We start from the raw sequence: 20459 nt of genomic DNA, 5'->3' as shown, positions 1-20459 counted from the left end.
ATTATAATCTGTAATGGAGGGTGGACATTTCTATTATGACCTCTTTTAAACGTTGCATTGGAAAGAAAAAAAAAACAACACAACACATTTTCCCACAGGAAAACACCCAACAGTTCTGCGGAAGGTGATGGCCTGTGTTTTAGCAGTCAAGCCACATGCAATTTGTTTTTCATTTGACAAAAGGAGAAAGGGAAAACGAAACCTACAGAGTTGTAGAGTAAGCGCCGGCACCTGACACACACACACACACACACACACCACCTACGCGCTGATCAACGGCACTTCCTCTGTTTACTTCCTTCTTAACACGGTCCGACTTCTGTCCTCCAGTCAGTCGGCGAGTGAGTGTTGGACGGTTGAGACGCACGATGGGGACACGGCAGTCGCTTTCCGTTTGACTCAAAGAATACGGCAAGTACGCGTGCGTTTCCCCCTTTACTATATCATCGGACGTAAGCTGTTGAAATACAAAAAGAAAAATACCAGCTTAATACTTTAGTTGTAACATCTATTAACACCCAGAATTATGAACATATTTCATTTTTACAAAAGCCAGGTATTGTTAATTTGCTTTAGATTGGGATACAGTGGTTGTATAGCCTATTGCATCAGTGTCTTATTTGTTTCCTTTTAACATGGTGCTTGGTGGTCTGAGCTATATTTTGCAGATGTGTATGATTTGCATCATATGTGTATGAGCTGGATTTCTTTTCACAAGCCAACGACCATGAACTTCTGCTTCTTTCTTTCTTATTTACACGTTCTTCTTCTTATTATTATTATTAGTATTACTATTATGAGCGTTTTGTAGATGTACAATAAGGTCCAAGCTTTCCCGGGGGCTTCCCAGCTTTACAGTGAAACTCCCTTCATTTGCTTGAAAAACATGTCCTTTAAGCCCCTCCCAGCTGTGCTTTCAGCCAGCTGAATCAAAGTTTCAGTGCCCTACTGTGTGTCCTGCGCATCCTGTTGTCTTTCACACAATGACTGATCACCGACAGGATCTTTGTGTGAGTCTCAACCAAACAGAGAAACGTCCATTCACTGACTTCCTGATGTGTCCTTTTAGGGTGAGCAGCACAAGTCAAGCAGCAAGATGGATTACAAATATGGAAACGGAGTAGAACTGCTGTTGGCTCACATGAATATAGAAGACATCATCAACGCCGCAGAGACTCTGTATCAGCTCGAGGAAGAGGAGGAAGGAGGCTTGTCATTTGAAGAGGAAGGTCTCTCCCAGGAGGAGATGGATGAGAACGAGGAGGCAGGGGACTCGGTGGGCTCGGGGAGTCTGCAGAAGGACTACGCTGACGGGGTTGGTGGTGTTCGGTACGGGGCGGTGGCAGACCTCCTGTCCTTTGTCAACCAGCTGTCCAACAGGCAGCCAGCAGCCCTGCAGCACCTGTCTGAGGAGACGGGTGTTCTGCTGAACAAGGTCAGAGATTTATTTAGGGGGGGGGGGGTTTTGAGGGGGGGTGAGAATCACCAGAGGCCTCACGATACAATATCACGATACTTATGTCACATACCATATTATTACAATTTCAAAACGTATTGCTTTGTCAACATTTGCTTTATTTAAAAAGATAAATGTCTCTGTTTGCTAATCAGACTTACATTTTATTCCCTGCAAAATGGGATTGTCGAGCAGACAAACGATATGTATCGATACAGTATTGCCACGGAAAATATCGCGATACTATGCTATATCGATTTTTTTCCCCTCACCCCTACAAGGACTGCACGATTTGGGGGAATATCTAATTGGGATTATTTTAACTGATATTGTAATTGCAATATGTTTCACGATGCTGGAGGGAATTATCGTTTTTTTGTATCAATATTCTTATTTTAAAATAAGACCAAAAGATCTTTTCCGTAGTCTGTAGGATACACTTTGTAGGCTGGACGTCTCTGCAGCACCACGATACTTCATTTAAAATAACAGACACATATTTTGCCATTAACAAATATTGCTTCCCCCCCCCTGCGATTTGGATTTGCACTAGTCCATATTGTAAGTGCGATAGATTGTGCAGCCCTAACCTCTACTGGATCCACGTCTTAACTGAAACTTTGTTTGCAGAAGGCCATGGCTGTGAAAAAAGGCCGCTACCAGATCAACATGGACGTGCTCCTGTTTCCATGGAAATTGACCTACAAGGATCACGGCTCTAGCCTTGTGCCCAAGGGCTCATTTGGGAAAGTCCACTTGGCTCAGGACACCGCCACCAGGAAGAGAATGGCTTGCAAACTGGTGAGTGCTGCTGAGCAATGCCTGGAATCCAGCTCATGCTGTCTTCTCGTAACTCTTGCCCCAGCTGCCAAATATTCATCCCCTGCCAAGTACTGTTTGTTAATTATCTACTCCTATGTTTGTACAATGCATGTTAATGTCAACATGACATTGGGTAGGTTTGCCCTTGAATTAAAAGAGGAACAGTGTTCTTAAAAGCAGAACCAGGTTTTGTGTAACAAACTTACAAAATTAGCCAAGATTAAAGTAAGAATGGAAATTGAACAGCTTTCCACGGCTTCTCTGGATGTTTGGGACACATCCTTGTCACACATTCTCTCCTTTCCTCATCTATTTAATAATAAATAGATTGATAGATAATAATGATAGTTGTTTGTTAACTCTTTCCTACATGGAAACAATTAAGGAGAGTCATTTCCTATCAGTCTGATGTTGTCATCAGAATGCTATGTTGACACAGTGTATTGTTCACCCTGTTAAATACACAGAGAAGGCTTACTGGCACCAGTGTGTGTGCTTGGTATCTGAGTTACAAGAGATTTCCTTGCCATAATTCATATCCTATCATCATGCTCACAGATCCCTATGGAGCACTTCAAAGCAGCCGATGTGGAGTTCCAGGCCCGGTTCCGCCACGAGAACATCGCCGAGCTTTACGGCGCTGTGCTCTGGGACCAGAGCGTCCACCTGTTCATGGAGGCCGGAGAGGGCGGCTCGGTCCTGGAGAAGCTGGACAGCTGTGGGCCCATGAGGGAGTTCGAGATCATCTGGGTGACCCAGCAAGTCCTGCGGGGCCTGGAGTACCTGCACTCACACAACGTCATCCACCACGACATCAAACGTAAGAGCAACACACAGCTTGTAAAGCACAGTTGTTGATGGATGTACTGCATTGTAGTGAGCTACTACACATAGTTCAGGAAGTATGTCAATGTCAATTTTTACCCTGTTTACAAAAAAGTTGAGCCACAGACGGACACAGTTCTTGTAAAATAATTATATAATTATATAATTATAGTCTTAAGCGGCAAGCAGGAAGAGGTGCATCAGGCCAGACACAAATAGCTAATAGATAATAAGAACACATGCCAGTTTCAGTAGGTGGGGCCCAGCTGAGGTTTGATGCGAGCTAGTTTCCCAGTGGTTGAATCCCAGCCCCGCTGCAGGGATCAAAGCATTCTCCAGAACCGGCGGCCATAATCTTGGCCTAAAGGCTGTTTGGTGTCAGGAAATTCCAGCCTGCTTCTCATGCTCTCTCAGGGTTAAATGTAGGGTCCTAAGAAGCAAGTGACTTACGACAATGGGCTGCTGGGCCCTCTGAGACATTGCTGTGGTACTTAGCGTTCCCTGCCTGCGATCAAAATATGTAATTATACCTGCTGAGGTTTTTAAGCGCAATGATGAGACCATTCACGGAAGGCTTGCCCTCAAATTATCTTTTAAATTCATTGGCTCAAAGCACGTGACTTGCCTGTCTTCTTCTTGGGAGGTTTTGTGGCCTTTTTTCCCCAGTTGAAATCAATGCAAACTCAGTGCAAGCCAGCTCAGTATGCTGAGAAGTTGCTAGTTATTATCTCAAATGCCATCCTACAAAGCAAAGCATACATGTAAACACTGAAAATACTGTACACAGCAGCCTCTCTGACAGAGGGCCATAACTATTGTTTTCTGTTTTGTTTTTTTTAGCCAGTAACATTGTCCTGATGTCAGACAAGGCAGTGTTGGTGGACTTTGGCCTGACGGGGCCATGACAGAGGGCGTATACATTCCCCGGGGCTTGGAGGAAAAAGGGAGAAAAAAGCCAAAACTGTCAGTCTGCAGGAGTCTTCGGTGCAACCCAGCCTGGGCGTCATTCCCCCGGGGGTCTTTTCCTTTTCCCCCCACTGTTCCTTGGGTTTGGGAGGCTCCAAAATCATGGCGCGCTCCCGTGGTCCTGCCCAGTCCTGCGATGCCTTTTCACTCCTGCTACGCTCTGCGGTTTCCCTTAACGCCCCGTGCCCTGCTATGCCAGAAACTCAAACTACTAGTTCAGACGTTTCCTTCTCTTTATTGGATTTTTAAAGCCCTATTCATCCCACCCCCAACCTGCTTCAACAACTCCTACCAACCCGGGGCTGTCCCGGTTTTTCCAAAAGGGGTTTTTTCCTCACCATGTTGCACTAAATGCTTTTTCTTGGAGGAATTACTAAATTTTTTGTTCCTTTTAAATTATAGGTGGGCTAGACCAACCTACTTGGTCTTAGATAATTTTGTTATGAATCACTTAATACAATAAATTGAATTGAATTAAGCCCCTAAAGGTGCATAAAACCAAAATTTTTTTGTTAATTCTTGGTTAATGATAATTGTTTTCCCCGCTCTCATCATGAATGGGTTTTTCTAAAAAGGGGGATTTTTGATCGGGCTCAGGGTAGACCCCCAGGGGTTTTAAAAAATTTTTTTTTAGGACTTGTCAGCATTGGGCCTTTCCGAAATGATTGGAAGTCACTGATTGGCAAGAGTTGTTGCAGAGCAGTCAGTGCGCTCATTGACCTCACTGATGTTAATAATAGTGGGCTTATGCTTAGGGTTCTCAGAACAGATGTCATCAGTACTTTGGACATTTTAGGATTAATCCAAGAGATTTCTCCCATCATTTATCTGCCCAGCTTTCCCATCGACCTGTTTGTGTGTCTTTATTTGGACATGCACCCTGGGCCTCTCATGACTTGGCTTGTGGAAAGTCCCAGGGCAGACTCCCAGCAGTAATAATAAGAGAGACAGAGCTAGCAAATGCACTGGGCTGCTCAGGCCTACATTAACATGGAAGAGCAGGCTGGAATTTCCAGAGAAAGAGATGAACTCTGGTAGTGTGTTTACTTTTCACACTCCAAAGGCCAATACACTTACGCACTGCTCTTAACACACACACACACACACACACACACACACACACACAGAGCGTGGGTCTAAAGGTTATCTTGTTGGTTGAAACAGAAATTTTTGTTTTTCGTTTTTCCTGTATGTTGTTTAAGACTGACACACGTAATTAAATGGGCAAACAAAAAAGAGCAACTCCTTTCACAATGCAATTTCTAATGTATGTTATGTCACTCTTTTTGCATTTAGATGTATATGAGCCCAGAGGTGGTTCTGTGTCGGGGACATAACACCAAGACAGACATCTACAGCCTGGGCACAACCATCATTCACATGCAGACCGGAAGCCCTCCATGGGTCCAGAGATACCCACGTACTGCATACCCTTCCTACCTCTACATTGTAAGAACTGTACATTTTTTTAATGAGCCACGCTGGATTGAAATAACTGTCACTGTTGAAATGATTGCAAAGACATTGCAAGACATGCATGATTCCTAGAGGATGAGGCCAACTGACTTTAGTGATCACCTGACTTTTCTTCTAGTGACACTCATTTGCATGGTTGATATTTTTAGTTTTATATTGAAATGTCTCACCAACTATTGGATATGTGTATATCTTTGAAGACTTATTCAAGAATACAAGGATTGAGCTATTTCAATTTATGGCAAAGCCTTTGTCTTTTTTTCTGACACCATCCTCTGGACTATTATGACTTTAATGTCACCTCAACTGCTAAATATCAAAAAGCATGTTTTGGCCTTAAGCCTTTATCCATCTGACAGTTTGGTTTTCTTTGCGATTAGCATCCCACCTGCACAGTTAGTGGCATATATTACACTTGCGAGATAGACAGTATCTTGTATCTTGCTGCATTTAAAAAAATGACACACTTTAGCATGACTTCCACAGACTAGATATCATGTGATTAAAAAAAGGCTCAATGTGACTGATTGCAGTTTGTGACCTATGGCTCAGTTAGTCAGTCACTACTTCTGTTTCTTCTAAAAGGTTTTCCATTACATGGGTTCTTTGCTTTCAAGAAGTCATGTAGCACAATTATCAGCTTGTTTGATTTACTCACTTCCTTGTGAAACTGCCGTCATGGAGAAGTAATGTTACGTGGTTTAAGTCGCGACTAGGCTGAGCTTGGCTACAACCAAACTTGTTTTTCAAGCTACTGCTCACGATGTCAAGAAACTGGGTCACTGCTGCTGGAGGAGTTTTATATATATATATATTTAACACACACACACACACACACACACACACCTAGGGCTGAAAGATTTAGAGAAAATATAATATAATATTATTCTGCCAGATTACGATCTGATAAGTGATTATTATTTTTTTGTAAGTAAAGCTAAAGTTCAATATTAACTGTATAACAGATACAACATGTCAAGGAGCATTATAACATGAGACGCCATCAAAAGTGCTCTATATTCTTATGAAGGATGAGAACATTAGATATGAATTGCCAGCTAGTGTTTTTCTTTTAATAGGCATGGAGCATTAGAACAGTCAAACATAGAACATGTATTACAAAAAAAAATTCCAACAAACAAATACTAGTACTTTCCTGTAAAATGAAATGTCTGATCTTCCTCAGTTCAGCAGCAGCATCTACATATTACTGCCATCATGTTCAGTGAAGTAATACAAAATAAATGAAAAATCCATTGAAAATAGGACATTTCTGTTAATAATCCGTGATATGTAACACTAGTCATCATTATTTATCTTATGTATACTGTGTGTGTGTGTGTGTGTGTGTATATATATATATGATTTTTATATATATAAAAATCATTCACGTTACACCAAACATTTGACAAAATATTGTACATTTGATTCATCACGGTCTTCACAATTAGCTAATCGCATTCTTTTAAATCGCAATTTCGATTTTAAAACGACTAATCGTCCAGCCCTAATATATACACATGTTGTTTGTTTGTTGGTTGTTTGGAAGCATTAACTGTGTTTGTAATTTAGTATTTTTTTTCTCATGCTACAATTTTTCTTATGCCAATGTTTGCATTATCACTTTCCCCAACAGATCCATAAGCAAGCCCCCCCTCTGGAGGACATAGCTGAGGACTGTAGCCCGGCCATGCGCTCCTTCCTGGAACGAGCCCTGGAGAAGAACCCTGCCCTGCGGAGCTCGGCGTCTGAGCTGCTGAAGGACGAGGCCATCAACCCGCTTAGGGAGGATCAGCCACGCTGTTGGAGCCTCGACTCAGCCCTGGAGGAGGCCACACACACAATGTTACGGCAGCAGAGCCAGCACCATGACACCACACAGGGTAAGCACATGCTGAGGTCAATTTGGTTCCAGTAATTAATGACAAGATACTTGCCCTATTCAGACATGTGTGCCTTTCTTTTTTCTGCAGATTCTTCTCTGTACTCTGAGGACTCTGGCCACATGAGGCGGAAGGGCTCCTTGTATATTGACCTAGGGGCCTTGTCAGGTTACTGTAAACTGGTAACAGGGCCCCCCACCTCAGAATATGGCTAGCACTGGACCACAGATCACCATTTATGTGGGTGGATTTTAGTCAGAGCCAACTGATATTTTACTTTTTAGCCTTTTTTTAAACATTTGGCTTTCACGTTGGAGGACTGATGAACACTTCAGACAGGTGGACAGCTGCAGGCGACCTGGCTCATTGACAAACTGCAATTGTTCAGACTCCAAGATGACTTTAAATTAATGGAATTAGCTCAACTTTGTTGCTGAAATGGGCTGATGTGACTCAACAACACTGCGGGACAGTGGTTGGAAGAGATTGGTATTGTGTATCATTAAGCATTAACTATCAGCTACTGGTTAAATTTTCCAGAGCTCCCTATGTTATTCTAGTACATACTACATTTTAGTGTGGTAGTTAACATAGTAATCAAAAGAATGCAATTTTTTTAAGAAAACTATGTCTCATAGCCTAAAAAAATTAAAAATAAATTATCTATCACCAAATATATGTAAGCTTTCTGTTAAAGTATGCATGCAAACATGTATATGTAGTTCTTTATGGACTGTGGGTAAATTCCTGTGGAATATGAATACAACATGATGCTGTGCAAATGACACTTCTGTGGAATGCATGTGATATCTAATTGAAAATGTGTCATTATGCAATATGCAATAAAATGAAAATACCAATCTGTCTGTGATATTTCAGTTCTACATTGGGTAGTGATTTAAACAGATTATTCATTTTACATTTGTAGCTTCATAACTAAGAAAGGTTCCTGTGAAATTACAACATTCACTATGTCAGAATGTTTCACATTGCTCTTGATAACCTTTACTGTCTTTTTCTAACATCATGTCCTTACTATTAGACTTATGTGTTGGCAGCACTGACATAAGGTATGTATATCTCTAAGCAACAAGGTTTTTTTTGATTTGATATTTTATAGTCTTGATCACAGATGAGTGTTAATGGAAAGGACAGAATGAGGTCTGTTCTTGAGGGAACGTGGTTCTATGGTAACATGAGAGTGGGCAGGGGACACTTGAGTTCCCCCCCCCTCTCTTTTGCTCTCTTTCTCTTTACTATAAAAGTAATTTAAGAGATGTGTTCTTATTCGCTGTGTAGTGTTTTCATGTTAGCTCAGCAGTTCGTTTTGACACATTTTGACAGTAAACAGCCAGCGGATGTCTGTGTCACTCTTATCCTCCAAAAATGGCCGACTTGCTGTTGATGACGACACATTCCAATTCCCTTTGGCTTAGGCTGACGGGATTGTCATTCATTTTGCAGGTATTTGGTCACCCCACAATAAAGGCAGGAAACTCTGTGAGTGAGTGAGTGGGGTAGTCCGTCCGAGTGTCACGAATGCAGTGACCCGCATGCGAGATAGACGTCACACGCAGCACGCTGTTGAATGGCCACAGCAGTTAAAAGAAGGTTAAAGCAGGTCCTGGATTGCTTGCTGGCTGCATACAGTTGTCTTGCTTAGCTTGCTTTTGGAGCTAGTGCCAGCTACTTTAATTGGAAAAGAGTTGGCAACAGTGAAAGAGAGACAGGAGAGATATGTTACATTGTAGCAAACTCAAACAAGTCACGTGATTGGGTAACTTTTAGAATGAGCACATTTGTTCCTGGAAAAAAGGCTGCGTCCCAAATAGTTTTTAGCCAATAATGTGTATATTCTGACACCAGAGATGGGAAGTAACAAAGTACAAATACTTCGTTACTGTACTCAAGTAGATTTTTCAGATATTTTTACTTTACTTTGCTATTTATTTTTTTACCTAAACTTTTTACTTTACTCCTTACATTTTAACACGAATATCGGTACTTTCTACTCCTTAAATTTTACAAAATTGGCTCGTTACTTCAGTTTTGTACTAAAGGTCGTCTACACCGTCAGTGTTTGCGGGATGAGATTCTGTGGTGATTCATTTTTAAAAACACGTGTAGCTCAAAGAAACAAGATGACTGCACATGGATTATACAATGTTACTTTTAACCAATCAAAAATACATTCAAGAAACAAGGAAAATATAGTTTAAAAAAAGTTGTAGTATAGTATTTCAAAAAAGTGAAAAAGTAACAATGTTAATAATAATAATGTTAACAGGTTTTCCCCGGCGGATGAGCATTTTATATTTTTTGGTATAAGTATGGTAGGTTGAAAGAAATCATAGCAATTGTTATAAAAACCAAAGTATAGTATGATGAAAGCATGTCAAAAATTAGCCCAAAAAATAGTGAAAAAAGTCACAGCATAGTGAAAAAAAGCTATAGTTTATCATGTGAAAAAAAGTCACAGCATAGTATGTAAAAAAAAACGACTTTTACATTTTTTAAGTGATATAAAAGTCATAGTATAGTATGTAATAAAAAATTTAAAAAGCCATAGTATAGTATGTCGAAAAACTGATAAAAAAAGACACAGTATAGTATGTCAAAAAAAGAAAAAAAAGACACAGTACAGTATGTCAAAAAAAGAAAAAAAAGACACAGTACAGTATGTCAAAAAAGAGAAAAAAGAACCAGTATAGCATGTCAAAAATGTCAAAAAAGACACAGTATAGCATGTCAAAAATGTCAAAAAAAGACACAGTATAGTAAGTCATAAAAAGAGAAAAAAATACACAGTATAGTACGTCAAAAAAGAGAAAAAAAGACACTGTATAGAGATTTTAAAAAAGAGAAAAAAATACACTGTATATTATGTCAAACAAAGAGAAAGACACAGTATAGTAAGTAAAAAAAAAAAAAGACAGTATAGTTAGTATGTCAAAAAAGTGAAAAAAGAACCGGTATAGTGTGTGAAAAAACTGACAAAATGGTCTAGTGTGTGTGTAGAAGATGAGGTGGCCGAGAGGTTAAGGCGATGGACTGCTAATCCATTGTGCTCTGCACGCGTGGGTTCGAGTCCCATCCTCATCGATCCAGGTTGTGTTATATAAGATGATGTTATGGTAAAAAAAAAAGTCTTAGTATATTATTCAATTTTTCAATTGATGTAAAAGTCATAATATAGCATTTAATAAAAAATATTAAAAAGTCAGAGCATATTATGTCGAAAAAAGAGAAAAATAAGACAGTATAGCATGTCAAACAAGTGAAAAAAGACAGTAGTGTGTCAAAAAAGTGAAAAAAGACACAGTATAGTGTGTGAAAAAAGTGATAAAATGGTCTAGAGTGTGTGTAGAAGATGAGGTGGCCGAGAGGTTAAGGCGATGGACTGCTAATCCATTGTGCTCTGCACGCGTGGGTTCGAGTCCCATCCTCATCGAACCAGGTTGTGTTATATAAGATGATGTTATGGTAAAAAAAATTTTATTATTTATTCTAATATTACCACACTTGATTGTAAAAAGCATCAACAGACAGAAGTTGTCTCCGTCCATGTTTTAACAGACACAACTGGGCCAACGTTGGAAAACAAAATCAGCTTTAAATCCAGTCCTAATCTAGTCCTCACTAAATTTAAAATAATTTCACTGCAGTTAGTTATTATTTTTGCGTCATCAATACCAAATTGAATCTAATTGGCTGACAATATACACAAAATCACACTTTAATTCATATCTTGCTACACGATCATAAATCTTATTCACCTGGAGACCCCAACACCCTTTTTTAAGTTTCACATTAAGCACATCTCTGACTACACACAGACTTTTGGCGTATCAATTAGGTCAGTTGCCAAAATTAACGTCCTACATTTGTACCTTGAAAATAGCTTTGCTGCTATGTTCCCAGCAAACTTAAATCTGTTTTTTCCAAACTACACCTTCCTCTCAGATTTTGGATCTAATCAATTAGTTGTTCTACAGCAAACAGAAGATAAGGTTTGCGATGGCCGGGAATCGAACCCGGGTCAACTGCTTGGAAGGCAGCTATGCTCACCACTATACCACCATCGCAGTACAAAGCTCTCTCCACTGCAGACACAGAGGTTTCTGTGAGGTACTGAAAGGGAAGAAAGGAGGTGGAAAAAAAGAAGCGTGAAGAAGAGGAAGAGGGAGGCACATCAAAAACTCTAACAGTGGTGGACCGACCAACTGACATTAACTGGAGTCATTACTTACACTATTGTATTCTAAATATAAAGTACTTTTTACGCCTACATTTACTTGACAAATTGAATGCCTTATACTTTTAATTGTGTAGCTTTAGAACATGGATTAATAATGAGTCGTTTTCTATCGTTCTATTTCTATTTTTACCTAAGTAGTGAATACGTTTTACCCAACATGAAGCAAAACTGTAAAAGTGGTAATGTTCCTGCTACATATTCTACAGTATTTCATCAAGAAAGAGCAACAAAATGGTGAAATACCGAACTAACATTTCATTGGAAACTGATTGATGTGGGCTTTCCTGGATTTCCCAGCTAGCAACTATATCACAGATGAGGGTTGAATCAAGTTTTAGTGAAGTCCTTTATTACTTTGAATTGTTCTTGTTTAGTCATTGGCCATATCTACTACTGATTTTGCATCAGGGAAACCCAAGTGATTAAAATGTGTGATGTGTTTTTCTCCTATCTGTGGCTCAGGCCTACTCTTCCTCTTTCTAAAAGCGTCACACGTGAGCGGGCGTCAAGCTCGGCTGTGAAGGGGCCTGCCTCAGAGTCTGATCTGAAAGCAGCAGCGTTTACAGTGACGTATACGGTTTCCCAATGAACAGGAAAGACAAATACTACCATCTGCTGGTAAACAAAGGAACAATTCGCTTAATGCACTCACACAAAAAATGATAGCACAACGCTTTTTGGAAAGTTCAAATTAATTGTGGGGTGTCTTATTCAATTTTATAGAGTTAGAAAAAAATTGAAGTGGTTTCAAAATAGTATTGAGTAAAAGTTGACATATTCCAGTCTGTGATTATCCACCAACATCCATTCCTTAATTTTAGTCTAAATAATTCCTAATTTCTGCTTTTCTAACTCAAACATTAGGTATAATTTCCTATTAGGAATTATTCTAATTAGGTTTAAATTAGGTTCATTGATAATAAATTCCAAAAATAACTGTAAAACTAAAGTTAATAAGTTAGTGTTACGAATTGTTGGAAACATTGAAAAAGTTGCTTTTCAATTTTGACGGGAAGACAACACAAGGGTTAAGGCAAATAAATGCTCGGCGTAATGTATGTGGCAGATGGCCTTTTTCTAGGGATTCTAAACACATATTTTGCAGTAGAGGTGTAAGTTCCCATGAAAATGTTTTATAGAATAGAAAGGTCCAGGAAGAAGCTTATTTTGTGCCATTAGATGATAGCCACCCAGATTGTTGCCAGGCGAGGCGGAGGATGAGTTCCTTTGTTTGGAAATGGTGGAGTCGTATCACTCAAATCTGCACTTAACTTACATTGGGGAGTAACAACATCAACAGCACATTGGTGTCACCATTAATGCGTAAAGTTTTGAAAAACTGTAACCCCATTTGTTACCACTTTATCTGCATTGCTGTTACTCACTGTAACTTCAACAAAAATGCAGAGCCAATGTAATTTGCTCAAGCTTACTCTGTCTGCACCTCTTGTGTGTGCGTGTGTGTGTGTGTGTGCGTGTGTGTGTGTCAGAGCTCAGCAAATATGCAGAGAGAACAGATAAGGAATGTAAACAACATTCCATAAAAGGAATGTACCATAAAAGTATTGATGTTCGGTGCTCAACCCTAATTCAAATAGTCAAATATTAATTTGATGGGTAGGTATCTACCTAATTTATGCAGTGCTACTTTATAAATATTTATATAAACTTATATATATATATACATACTTATATAAATTAAAATACTCCGCTACTGTACTCAAGTAGATTTTTCAGATATTTTTACTTTACAATTTATTTTTTGGGCAACTTTTTACCTTTACTCCTTAAATTTTAACACGAATATCCATACTTTCTACTCCTTACATTTTACTAAATTGGCTCGTTACTTTAGTTTTGTACAAAAGATTGTCTATCAGGTGTGACTGTGAGTGCATGTCGGAGAATAGCGCGGACAAGTGGCTCACACCGCGAGCGAGCTCGCACACCACACAGAGACAAAAGTGAGAGAAAGGTAAAAGAGACTAGCTGTCCAGAGGATAATAAGATGAGTTTGTGTGCATCTTTGAGAACTGTAAGTCATTAAACTTATGTTGTCAGGTAATTTAAGCCTGATGTTGTATTGGTCTATAGTTTTTGCAAATTTAAAAGTTAGCTTGTTTGTGTTTTCACCTGTTAGCTAGGTGTTAGACTGAGTTAGACTGTTGATTTGATATAATGGCGATAGTTAATTGGCGATCTCTGACTACACGCAGACTTTTTGGTGTATCAGTTAGAACAATTGCCAAAACTAAAGTCCCACATTTATACTCTAAAAATAGCTTTGAAGCTATGATCCCAGAAAGCTTCAGTTAGGTTTTTACCCAACTACACCTTCCTCTCAGATTTGGGATCTGATCAAATCAGTTGGTCTACAGCAAACATTCCTCAGAAGAAAAGGTCTGCGATGGCCGGGAATCGAACCCGGGTCAACTGCTTGGAAGGCAGCTATGCTCACCACTATACCACCATCGCATCATACAGTAACTTCCACTGCAGACTCAGCACTTTCTGTGACAAACTGAAAGGGAAACCTGGAGGGAGACAAAAAAGGTGTGAAGGAGAGGAAGGACCATTGAAAGGGAGGGAAGAAGGGGGGGGGTTGGCTGGTGAGTAGAATGGATCCAAACATTGACATAGAGGGGGAAGAAGGAAGGGGGGGGGGATAAGGTGTGAAGGAAAGGAGAGATGCATCAAAAACTCTGTAAAGAAAAAGCCATTTGGTTGTACCACAAATTCCTTGAAAAGAAAAGATCTGCGATGGCCGGGAATCGAACCCGGGTCAACTGCTTGGAAGGCAGCTATGCTCACCACTATACCACCATCGCACAGAAGTTAGGGGAAAAAAGTCCATTGCAGAGTCAGCAGCTTACTCACCAACTCAAAAGGAGTAAGAGAGAGAGGGAAAAGGTGGACTGGAGTCGAGGAGGAGAGGAAGGGGGCGGTACATCAAAAAGTCTGCTTGCCTTTGAGAGTCAGAATCTTACATTATTTAGTAGTATTTGTATCGGTAGTGTCTATGGATGTTAATGATTAACATTTCAACAGTTAACCGAAAATAAGAGTTTTGACTCGACGGATTCACACAATGAGTTAACAACGTTATTAAAATAAAAACAAAAAAGGTTTCGCATTGTAAAAGAAAAATAGGCTATAGAATACTTCCACACTTCTGACATGCTTGCTTTGCTCCGCCGCGGAGGTTTGTATTGCGCAACTACCGTCAACCGTAACTAGCGGGTACTTTACGGCAGATCCCGATCCCGATCTCGAGATCGGGACATCCCTACTTTACTATACTATTTATTTTTTGGGTGAATTTTAACTTTTACTCCTTACATTTTAACACGAATCTCAGTACTTTCTACTCCTTACATTTTACACAATTGACTCGTTACTTTAGTTTTGTACAAAAGAGACACAAGGGAAGGCGTGTGCGCAACTTGTCAATGGGCGCTACACAGAGCAGATTGAAAACTGTCAGTCAGACTTTAACAAACGGTTTCAAGACTTTGCATTATTGGAGCCAGTCGCGACATTCATGTACTACCCTTTTCGGGAAGATGCTGAGGTGGATTTACTTGCATCAAAAATTGCAACACTGTTTCACCTGAACTCGTCTGGAGTGGAGGATGAGATCCTGACACTGTAAGCTGACATTGAGCTCAAGTCTAGGGCTCATGGACAGTTTTGGAACTTGCTGACAGAGGAAAAGTACCCCAACATGAGGAAATGTGCTACCTCCTTGACCGCACTGTCCGGCTCCACTTATTTAAGTGAGTCAGCCTTTTCCCACATGAAGATTATTAAGTCAAAATACCGTTCCACCATAACTGATGATCATTTGGAAATGTGCTTGAGGCTGGCTATCAGCAGCTATTGTCCAGACTATGCATCCCTGGCTGATTCCATTCAGGGCAAGTCGTCAGAGTGAGGTGATGACAAAAAACTGTACAGTTGTATTGTGCATATGGGTTAATGCAGTTATGCAAGGTACACCAACTTATATTGTATATATAATTTTCAATATATTTATAAATAAATATATGTAGAAATAAATATATTATTTTGCAATTTTATAGTAGGTAGATCATTTTGACTTGGTCATTTTAAAAGTAGCTCGCAAGCTGAAAAAGTGTGGTCACCCCTGTTCTACAGCAAACATTCCTCAGAAGAAAAAGGTTTGCGATGGCCGGGAATCGAACCCGGGTCAACTGCTTGGAAGGCAGCTATGCTCACCACTATACCACCATCGCTGAGTAATGTACACTCCACTGCAGACTCACCACTTTCTGTGACATTACTGAAAGTGAAGAAGAGAGGTGAGGAAAAAGAGGTGTGAAGGAAAGGAAAGACCATTGTTTTTTTTGTTTTTTTCGGCTGGTGAGTAGGGATGGATCCAAACATTGAAATATTCATTCCATGGGTAGGTATCTACCTAATTTATGCCTAATTTACGTCATCCTTCACAGAGAACTGTTGAGTTCCAAGCAGCAGTCTGATTTTGTAGAAGTCTGTATGTTTATACTGTAGCAGCCTGGTGTCGTTTTCAGGCCATTTGATAAACATTCCTCAGGAAAAAAATGGCCTGGAAAGACATGTAAACAACAAGACTTTTAGTGCAAACTGCATAATGACACAAACCTTTAACAATAAACTTGATGACTGCCCTGCTGTCAACGTTGAACTACCGTTTTAGAGAACTAACTTAAGTGCAAAGGAATGTAATTGAATTGCCTGTGCTGTAGAACTAAAGTTGCCTGAGCTAATTGTATTTGTATTGCATTGATCAAGTTTGAACAATTTAGCAGATCGAACTTAAAACCAACCGTTGCCAGCAGGATTCAAACCTGTGCGGAGAGACCACAATGAATCTCTTGTCCAGTTTTTCTTAACTACACCACCATCTCAGATTTTGGATCTGATCAAATTAGTTGTTTGACAGCAAACATTCCTCAGAAGAAAATGTTTGCAATGGCCAGGAATAGAGCCCAGATCAACTGCTTGGAAGGCAGCTATGCTCACCACTTAAAACCACCATCAGCATACAGCCTAAAACGTCCACCTCTCCATGGCTTACTTACATTTCTCAATCAAGGGGGACAAGTTGCTTTTAAATAATTGGTTATATGAGCGAGTGACCGTGATTCCCAGATATATTAAAATCTTGAGGACACAGTCTTAAAAGGTAAATTTGGTGTTGGCTATTCATGAACTGCATTGTTGACAGGGAACAATTCAGTCTTTTCCAGGTTAAGTTTATAGCAAGGGAGTTTTCCAAACTGATCCAGATCTTCTATAAAACTCTGCTCTCAGCTCCTCTGCCAATTCAATTAGGACAATTGCAATTTGTACCTTACAATAGCTTTTCAGCTATGTTCCCAGAAAACTACATTCAGGTTTTTCCCAACTACACCTTCCTCTCAGATTTTGGATCTGTTCAAATTAGTTGGTCAACAGCAAACATTACTCAGAAAAAAAAGTTTGCGATGGCCGGGAATCGAACCCGGGTCAACTGCTTGGAAGGCAGCTATGCTCACCACTATACCACCATCGCAGTACAAAGTAATTTCCACGGCAGACTCCCTGTTTCCTTGAAAAGGGAAAAAAGAGGTGTGAAAGAGAGGAAGGACCATTGAAAGGGAGGGAAGGGGGGGGGGGGGGTTGGCTGGTGAGTAGAGATGGATCCAAACATTGAATACAGGGGAAGAAGGAAGGGGGGGGGATAAGGTGTGAAGGAAAGGAGAGATGCATCAAAAACTCTGTAAAGAAAAAGTCATTTGGTTGTACCACAAATTCCTTGAAAAGAAAAGATTTGCGATGGCCGGGAATCAAACCCCGGGTCCAACTGTTTGGGAAGGCCCAGCTATGCTCACCATTACCACATCGCACAGAAGTGGGGGAAAAAAAAAAAAGTCCATTGCAGATCAGCAGCTTATCACCAACTCAAAGGAGGTAAGAGAGAGGGGGAAAAGGTGGACTGGAGGAGAGGAGGAGAGGAAGGGGGGGTAATCAAAAGTCTGCTTGCCTTTGAGAGTCAGAATTTACATTTTTAGTAGTATTTGTATCGGTAGTGTCTATGGATGTTAATGATTAAATTTCAACAGTTAACCGAAAATAAGAGTTTGACTCGACGGATTCACACAATGAGTTAACAACGTTATTAAAACAAAAACAAAAAAGGTTTTGCATTGTAAAAGAAAAATAGGCTATACAATCTTTCCTAACTGCTAGTTAGCTTGCGTTAACTCGTTTTCTGCTAAGTTTGTGGGTCTCAGTTACTCTCACAGTGGAGAGCTACGTGACACATGCCACTTTATCGGTAAGGACTGGTTGGTTAAATCGGCCATCCTACACACCTCGCTGGTGGATGTGGTGGAGACGGCTCGGACAATAGCAAACTTGTGTTGGTCGTACGGACATGCAAACAGTTCCAATTAAGTGCCTACATGTGTCCACGACAATGCTTGGAACATCGTAGCTGTGCAATGGCACAACACAGAAAGTGTGTCCAAGCGTCTTGGACAGATGATATGGGACAGAGTCTCCTAAGCTCAGAAAAAAGATTTAAGCTGAGCATAAATTAACATCCCTAGTAGTGTGTTTTGGCAGAGAATTGTGCAAATGTCTTTTGACTTACTGGGCTTTTTTATTGCAATTTTTCTATCCAGGGGTGTTTCCAACTATAAGCAATGCATTGTAAGCAACAGTTACAAGTTTGACTTAAAATGTACCGTTGTCGGCAGGATTCGAACCTGCGCGGGGAAACCCCAATGGATTTCTAGTCCATCGCCTTAACCACTCGGCCACGACAACCCTGCTAATAGCAGCAGTTTGCAATGAATCTGTCTTAATAAATACTAGTCAATATATAATTACATGTGCCTACATTTCTAGGTGAAGGACACATTGTAAAGTTAAGTAAAAACATTTCAACAATCTCCTTAACTATCATGTGGAGTCAATTCACATATGTAAGGATTTTGATTTATCTGAAATAAACTTGAGCTTTAAATATGACTAAAATGTATTCCTTCTAACAACATAGGAAGTTTATATTTAAAAAAAAACGCACCCATCATTTATAGTTCCATAATTTGGCCACAAGATGGCAGTGGTTCACATTCTTTTAAGTCACCTTGAGGTAACCCACTAGTTAGGCTACTAGTTGCATGCACCCATACTGGCTATACTCTTTATTTAAAAATAGTGAAACGGATAAACACATAAAAAGTGCCAGAGTGGCGTGTATGGGGGAAGTGTACCTTGCTGTGGAATGATGCAGTCAACGTTACAGGTCTTCCATAGGCTGCATAAGTATGAATCTCCCTCTCCTCTCAAACAGTCCTCCAGGCTCAGTGTAACGTCTCACACACACCACACACACACACACACACACACACACCACACACACACACAGAGAGAAAACAGGGAAATGGGAGAAAGAATAATTGTTAACTAATTTAGTGATAATGGTACTTTTTTTAAACCAACAATCTACAATACACTATCGCTAACGTTAGCTAATGCATTCGGATAACGTTAACTTAGCTAGCTAGTACATGATACGAGGATAACATTTTCGTATTATTGCTTAACAGTTAGAGCGACCTTATCTCAACTTTATATTATGCTGGACAAACATGAACCAAACTGTGTTTCAGATGCCCGGTGTTTTATTGTGCTGGAAGAGCAAACGATAAAAAAAATTATAACGGGCGGAAATAAGAGTCGAACTTAGCTAACGTTAGCTAAAGTTAAGTTAGCTCAAACGTTAGCTAGCTAGCTAACACTAACTCCTATTTAGGAGTATGAACTTCTATTTCATAGCATATTGTTTAAAGTTACTTACTTGTAGACAAGCTTCGGTTTAACTGACAAACTATGACGGCCTTTCGACTGCACAGTTGTTTTGGCTGTTTACTTTCTATGTATTTATTTATTTGAGTTTCACCGCCATTAGCACTAGCAACATCAATTAACGGACTTCTGTTTGCGGCTTCATGGTTTGCATGCGGTCCTGTGTGGCGGCCACGCACGCGGACTGGAACCAAATCATGTGACGTCAAAATGCCTTCCTTGATCTCTGGCATAGACTGTACATCAACGGTCTATGATCTCGGGTAGATCCATTTTTATATAAAAAAAATAAAATAAAAAAGCATCCGTTTAAAAAGATCCCCAGTTTATTAACATGATGTATAGCCTAACCTTCAGGAATCAGTACAATGATTTTAATTCACAGTTAAGAGATTTCAAGTGCCTCGTGACCATGAACAGGAAGCATTGCGAAAATAAATGGGTGTTTTTTCCAATAGAAAAACAGAAATTTCCCCAAAATGTAATTGCCAAGCTTGAATTGAAAATGTGTCTTTCAAGTTACCTGTTAAATAATAAGTAACAACGCAGCATGTTTTGCTACTAGAACACATAACCTGTTGACATGTTGTTTGAATGTGTAATAAATAGGTTACAATAAGCCTTAATAAGCAGATTTTTTTTTACTTTGCAGATGAACCACAGGAGACTATTACATTAACGATGGTTTTTATTCCATTTATTTTTTCCAATAAGCCTGCACACACAGTTTCAGGGTCCTGGAACCGGGAGACATGGGAATGCAGATTTTAATAATATTATTACACCTACGCCATTACATTTCAAATATTTATAGTAAAACTTACTTTATTTTATGATAAATGGACAATACCCCACCCTGTCAGATGAATGAGATAAAATTCCATGTTTAACAGCAGGAGGATTACAAGGTGAG

The 20459-nt window shown here is 39.8% G+C and overlaps 1 protein-coding gene, 1 long non-coding RNA gene and 8 other non-coding genes across 11 annotated transcripts; 3 read left to right on the top strand and 7 right to left on the bottom strand.

Moving 5' to 3' along the window:
• Positions 1–254: 254 nt before the first annotated feature.
• Positions 255–8288, top strand: map3k8 (mitogen-activated protein kinase kinase kinase 8). Its single transcript, XM_032503399.1, is given in 9 exon segments — positions 255–415; positions 1070–1435; positions 2087–2257; positions 2837–3098; positions 3944–3997; positions 4000–4047; positions 5364–5518; positions 7182–7428; positions 7519–8288. Coding segments are annotated over 8 exon segments (1401 nt in total). The 5' UTR covers positions 255–415; positions 1070–1096; the 3' UTR covers positions 7644–8288.
• LOC116671916 (uncharacterized) lies at positions 7715–19783 on the bottom strand. 2 transcript variants are annotated; one of them, XR_004327403.1, is made up of 3 exons: positions 19539–19783; positions 18952–19053; positions 7715–9117 (listed from the first exon to the last, which is right to left on the bottom strand). It is a non-coding gene; the product is annotated as an uncharacterized LOC116671916 (long non-coding RNA). The 2 variants fall into 2 exon arrangements; XR_004327404.1 differs by having other exon boundaries at positions 7715–9009.
• On the top strand, positions 10449–10530 carry trnas-gcu (transfer RNA serine (anticodon GCU)). Its single transcript has one exon. It is a non-coding gene; the product is annotated as a tRNA-Ser (tRNA).
• Positions 10798–10879, top strand: trnas-gcu (transfer RNA serine (anticodon GCU)). The gene has a single exon. It is a non-coding gene; the product is annotated as a tRNA-Ser (tRNA).
• Positions 11442–11513, bottom strand: trnag-ucc (transfer RNA glycine (anticodon UCC)). Its single transcript has one exon. It is a non-coding gene; the product is annotated as a tRNA-Gly (tRNA).
• Positions 14090–14161, bottom strand: trnag-ucc (transfer RNA glycine (anticodon UCC)). Its single transcript has one exon. It is a non-coding gene; the product is annotated as a tRNA-Gly (tRNA).
• trnag-ucc (transfer RNA glycine (anticodon UCC)) lies at positions 14443–14514 on the bottom strand. The gene has a single exon. It is a non-coding gene; the product is annotated as a tRNA-Gly (tRNA).
• On the bottom strand, positions 15871–15942 carry trnag-ucc (transfer RNA glycine (anticodon UCC)). The gene has a single exon. It is a non-coding gene; the product is annotated as a tRNA-Gly (tRNA).
• trnag-ucc (transfer RNA glycine (anticodon UCC)) lies at positions 17172–17243 on the bottom strand. The gene has a single exon. It is a non-coding gene; the product is annotated as a tRNA-Gly (tRNA).
• Positions 18421–18502, bottom strand: trnas-aga (transfer RNA serine (anticodon AGA)). The gene has a single exon. It is a non-coding gene; the product is annotated as a tRNA-Ser (tRNA).
• Positions 19784–20459: the final 676 nt, after the last annotated feature.

The sequence above is a fragment of the Etheostoma spectabile genome, chromosome 22 (assembly GCF_008692095.1).
Source record: "Etheostoma spectabile isolate EspeVRDwgs_2016 chromosome 22, UIUC_Espe_1.0, whole genome shotgun sequence".
NCBI classification, from domain to species: domain Eukaryota; kingdom Metazoa; phylum Chordata; class Actinopteri; order Perciformes; family Percidae; genus Etheostoma; species Etheostoma spectabile.
The sequence above is the reverse complement of the archived record's forward strand: the minus strand, read 5'-3'. Positions and strand labels throughout refer to the sequence as shown.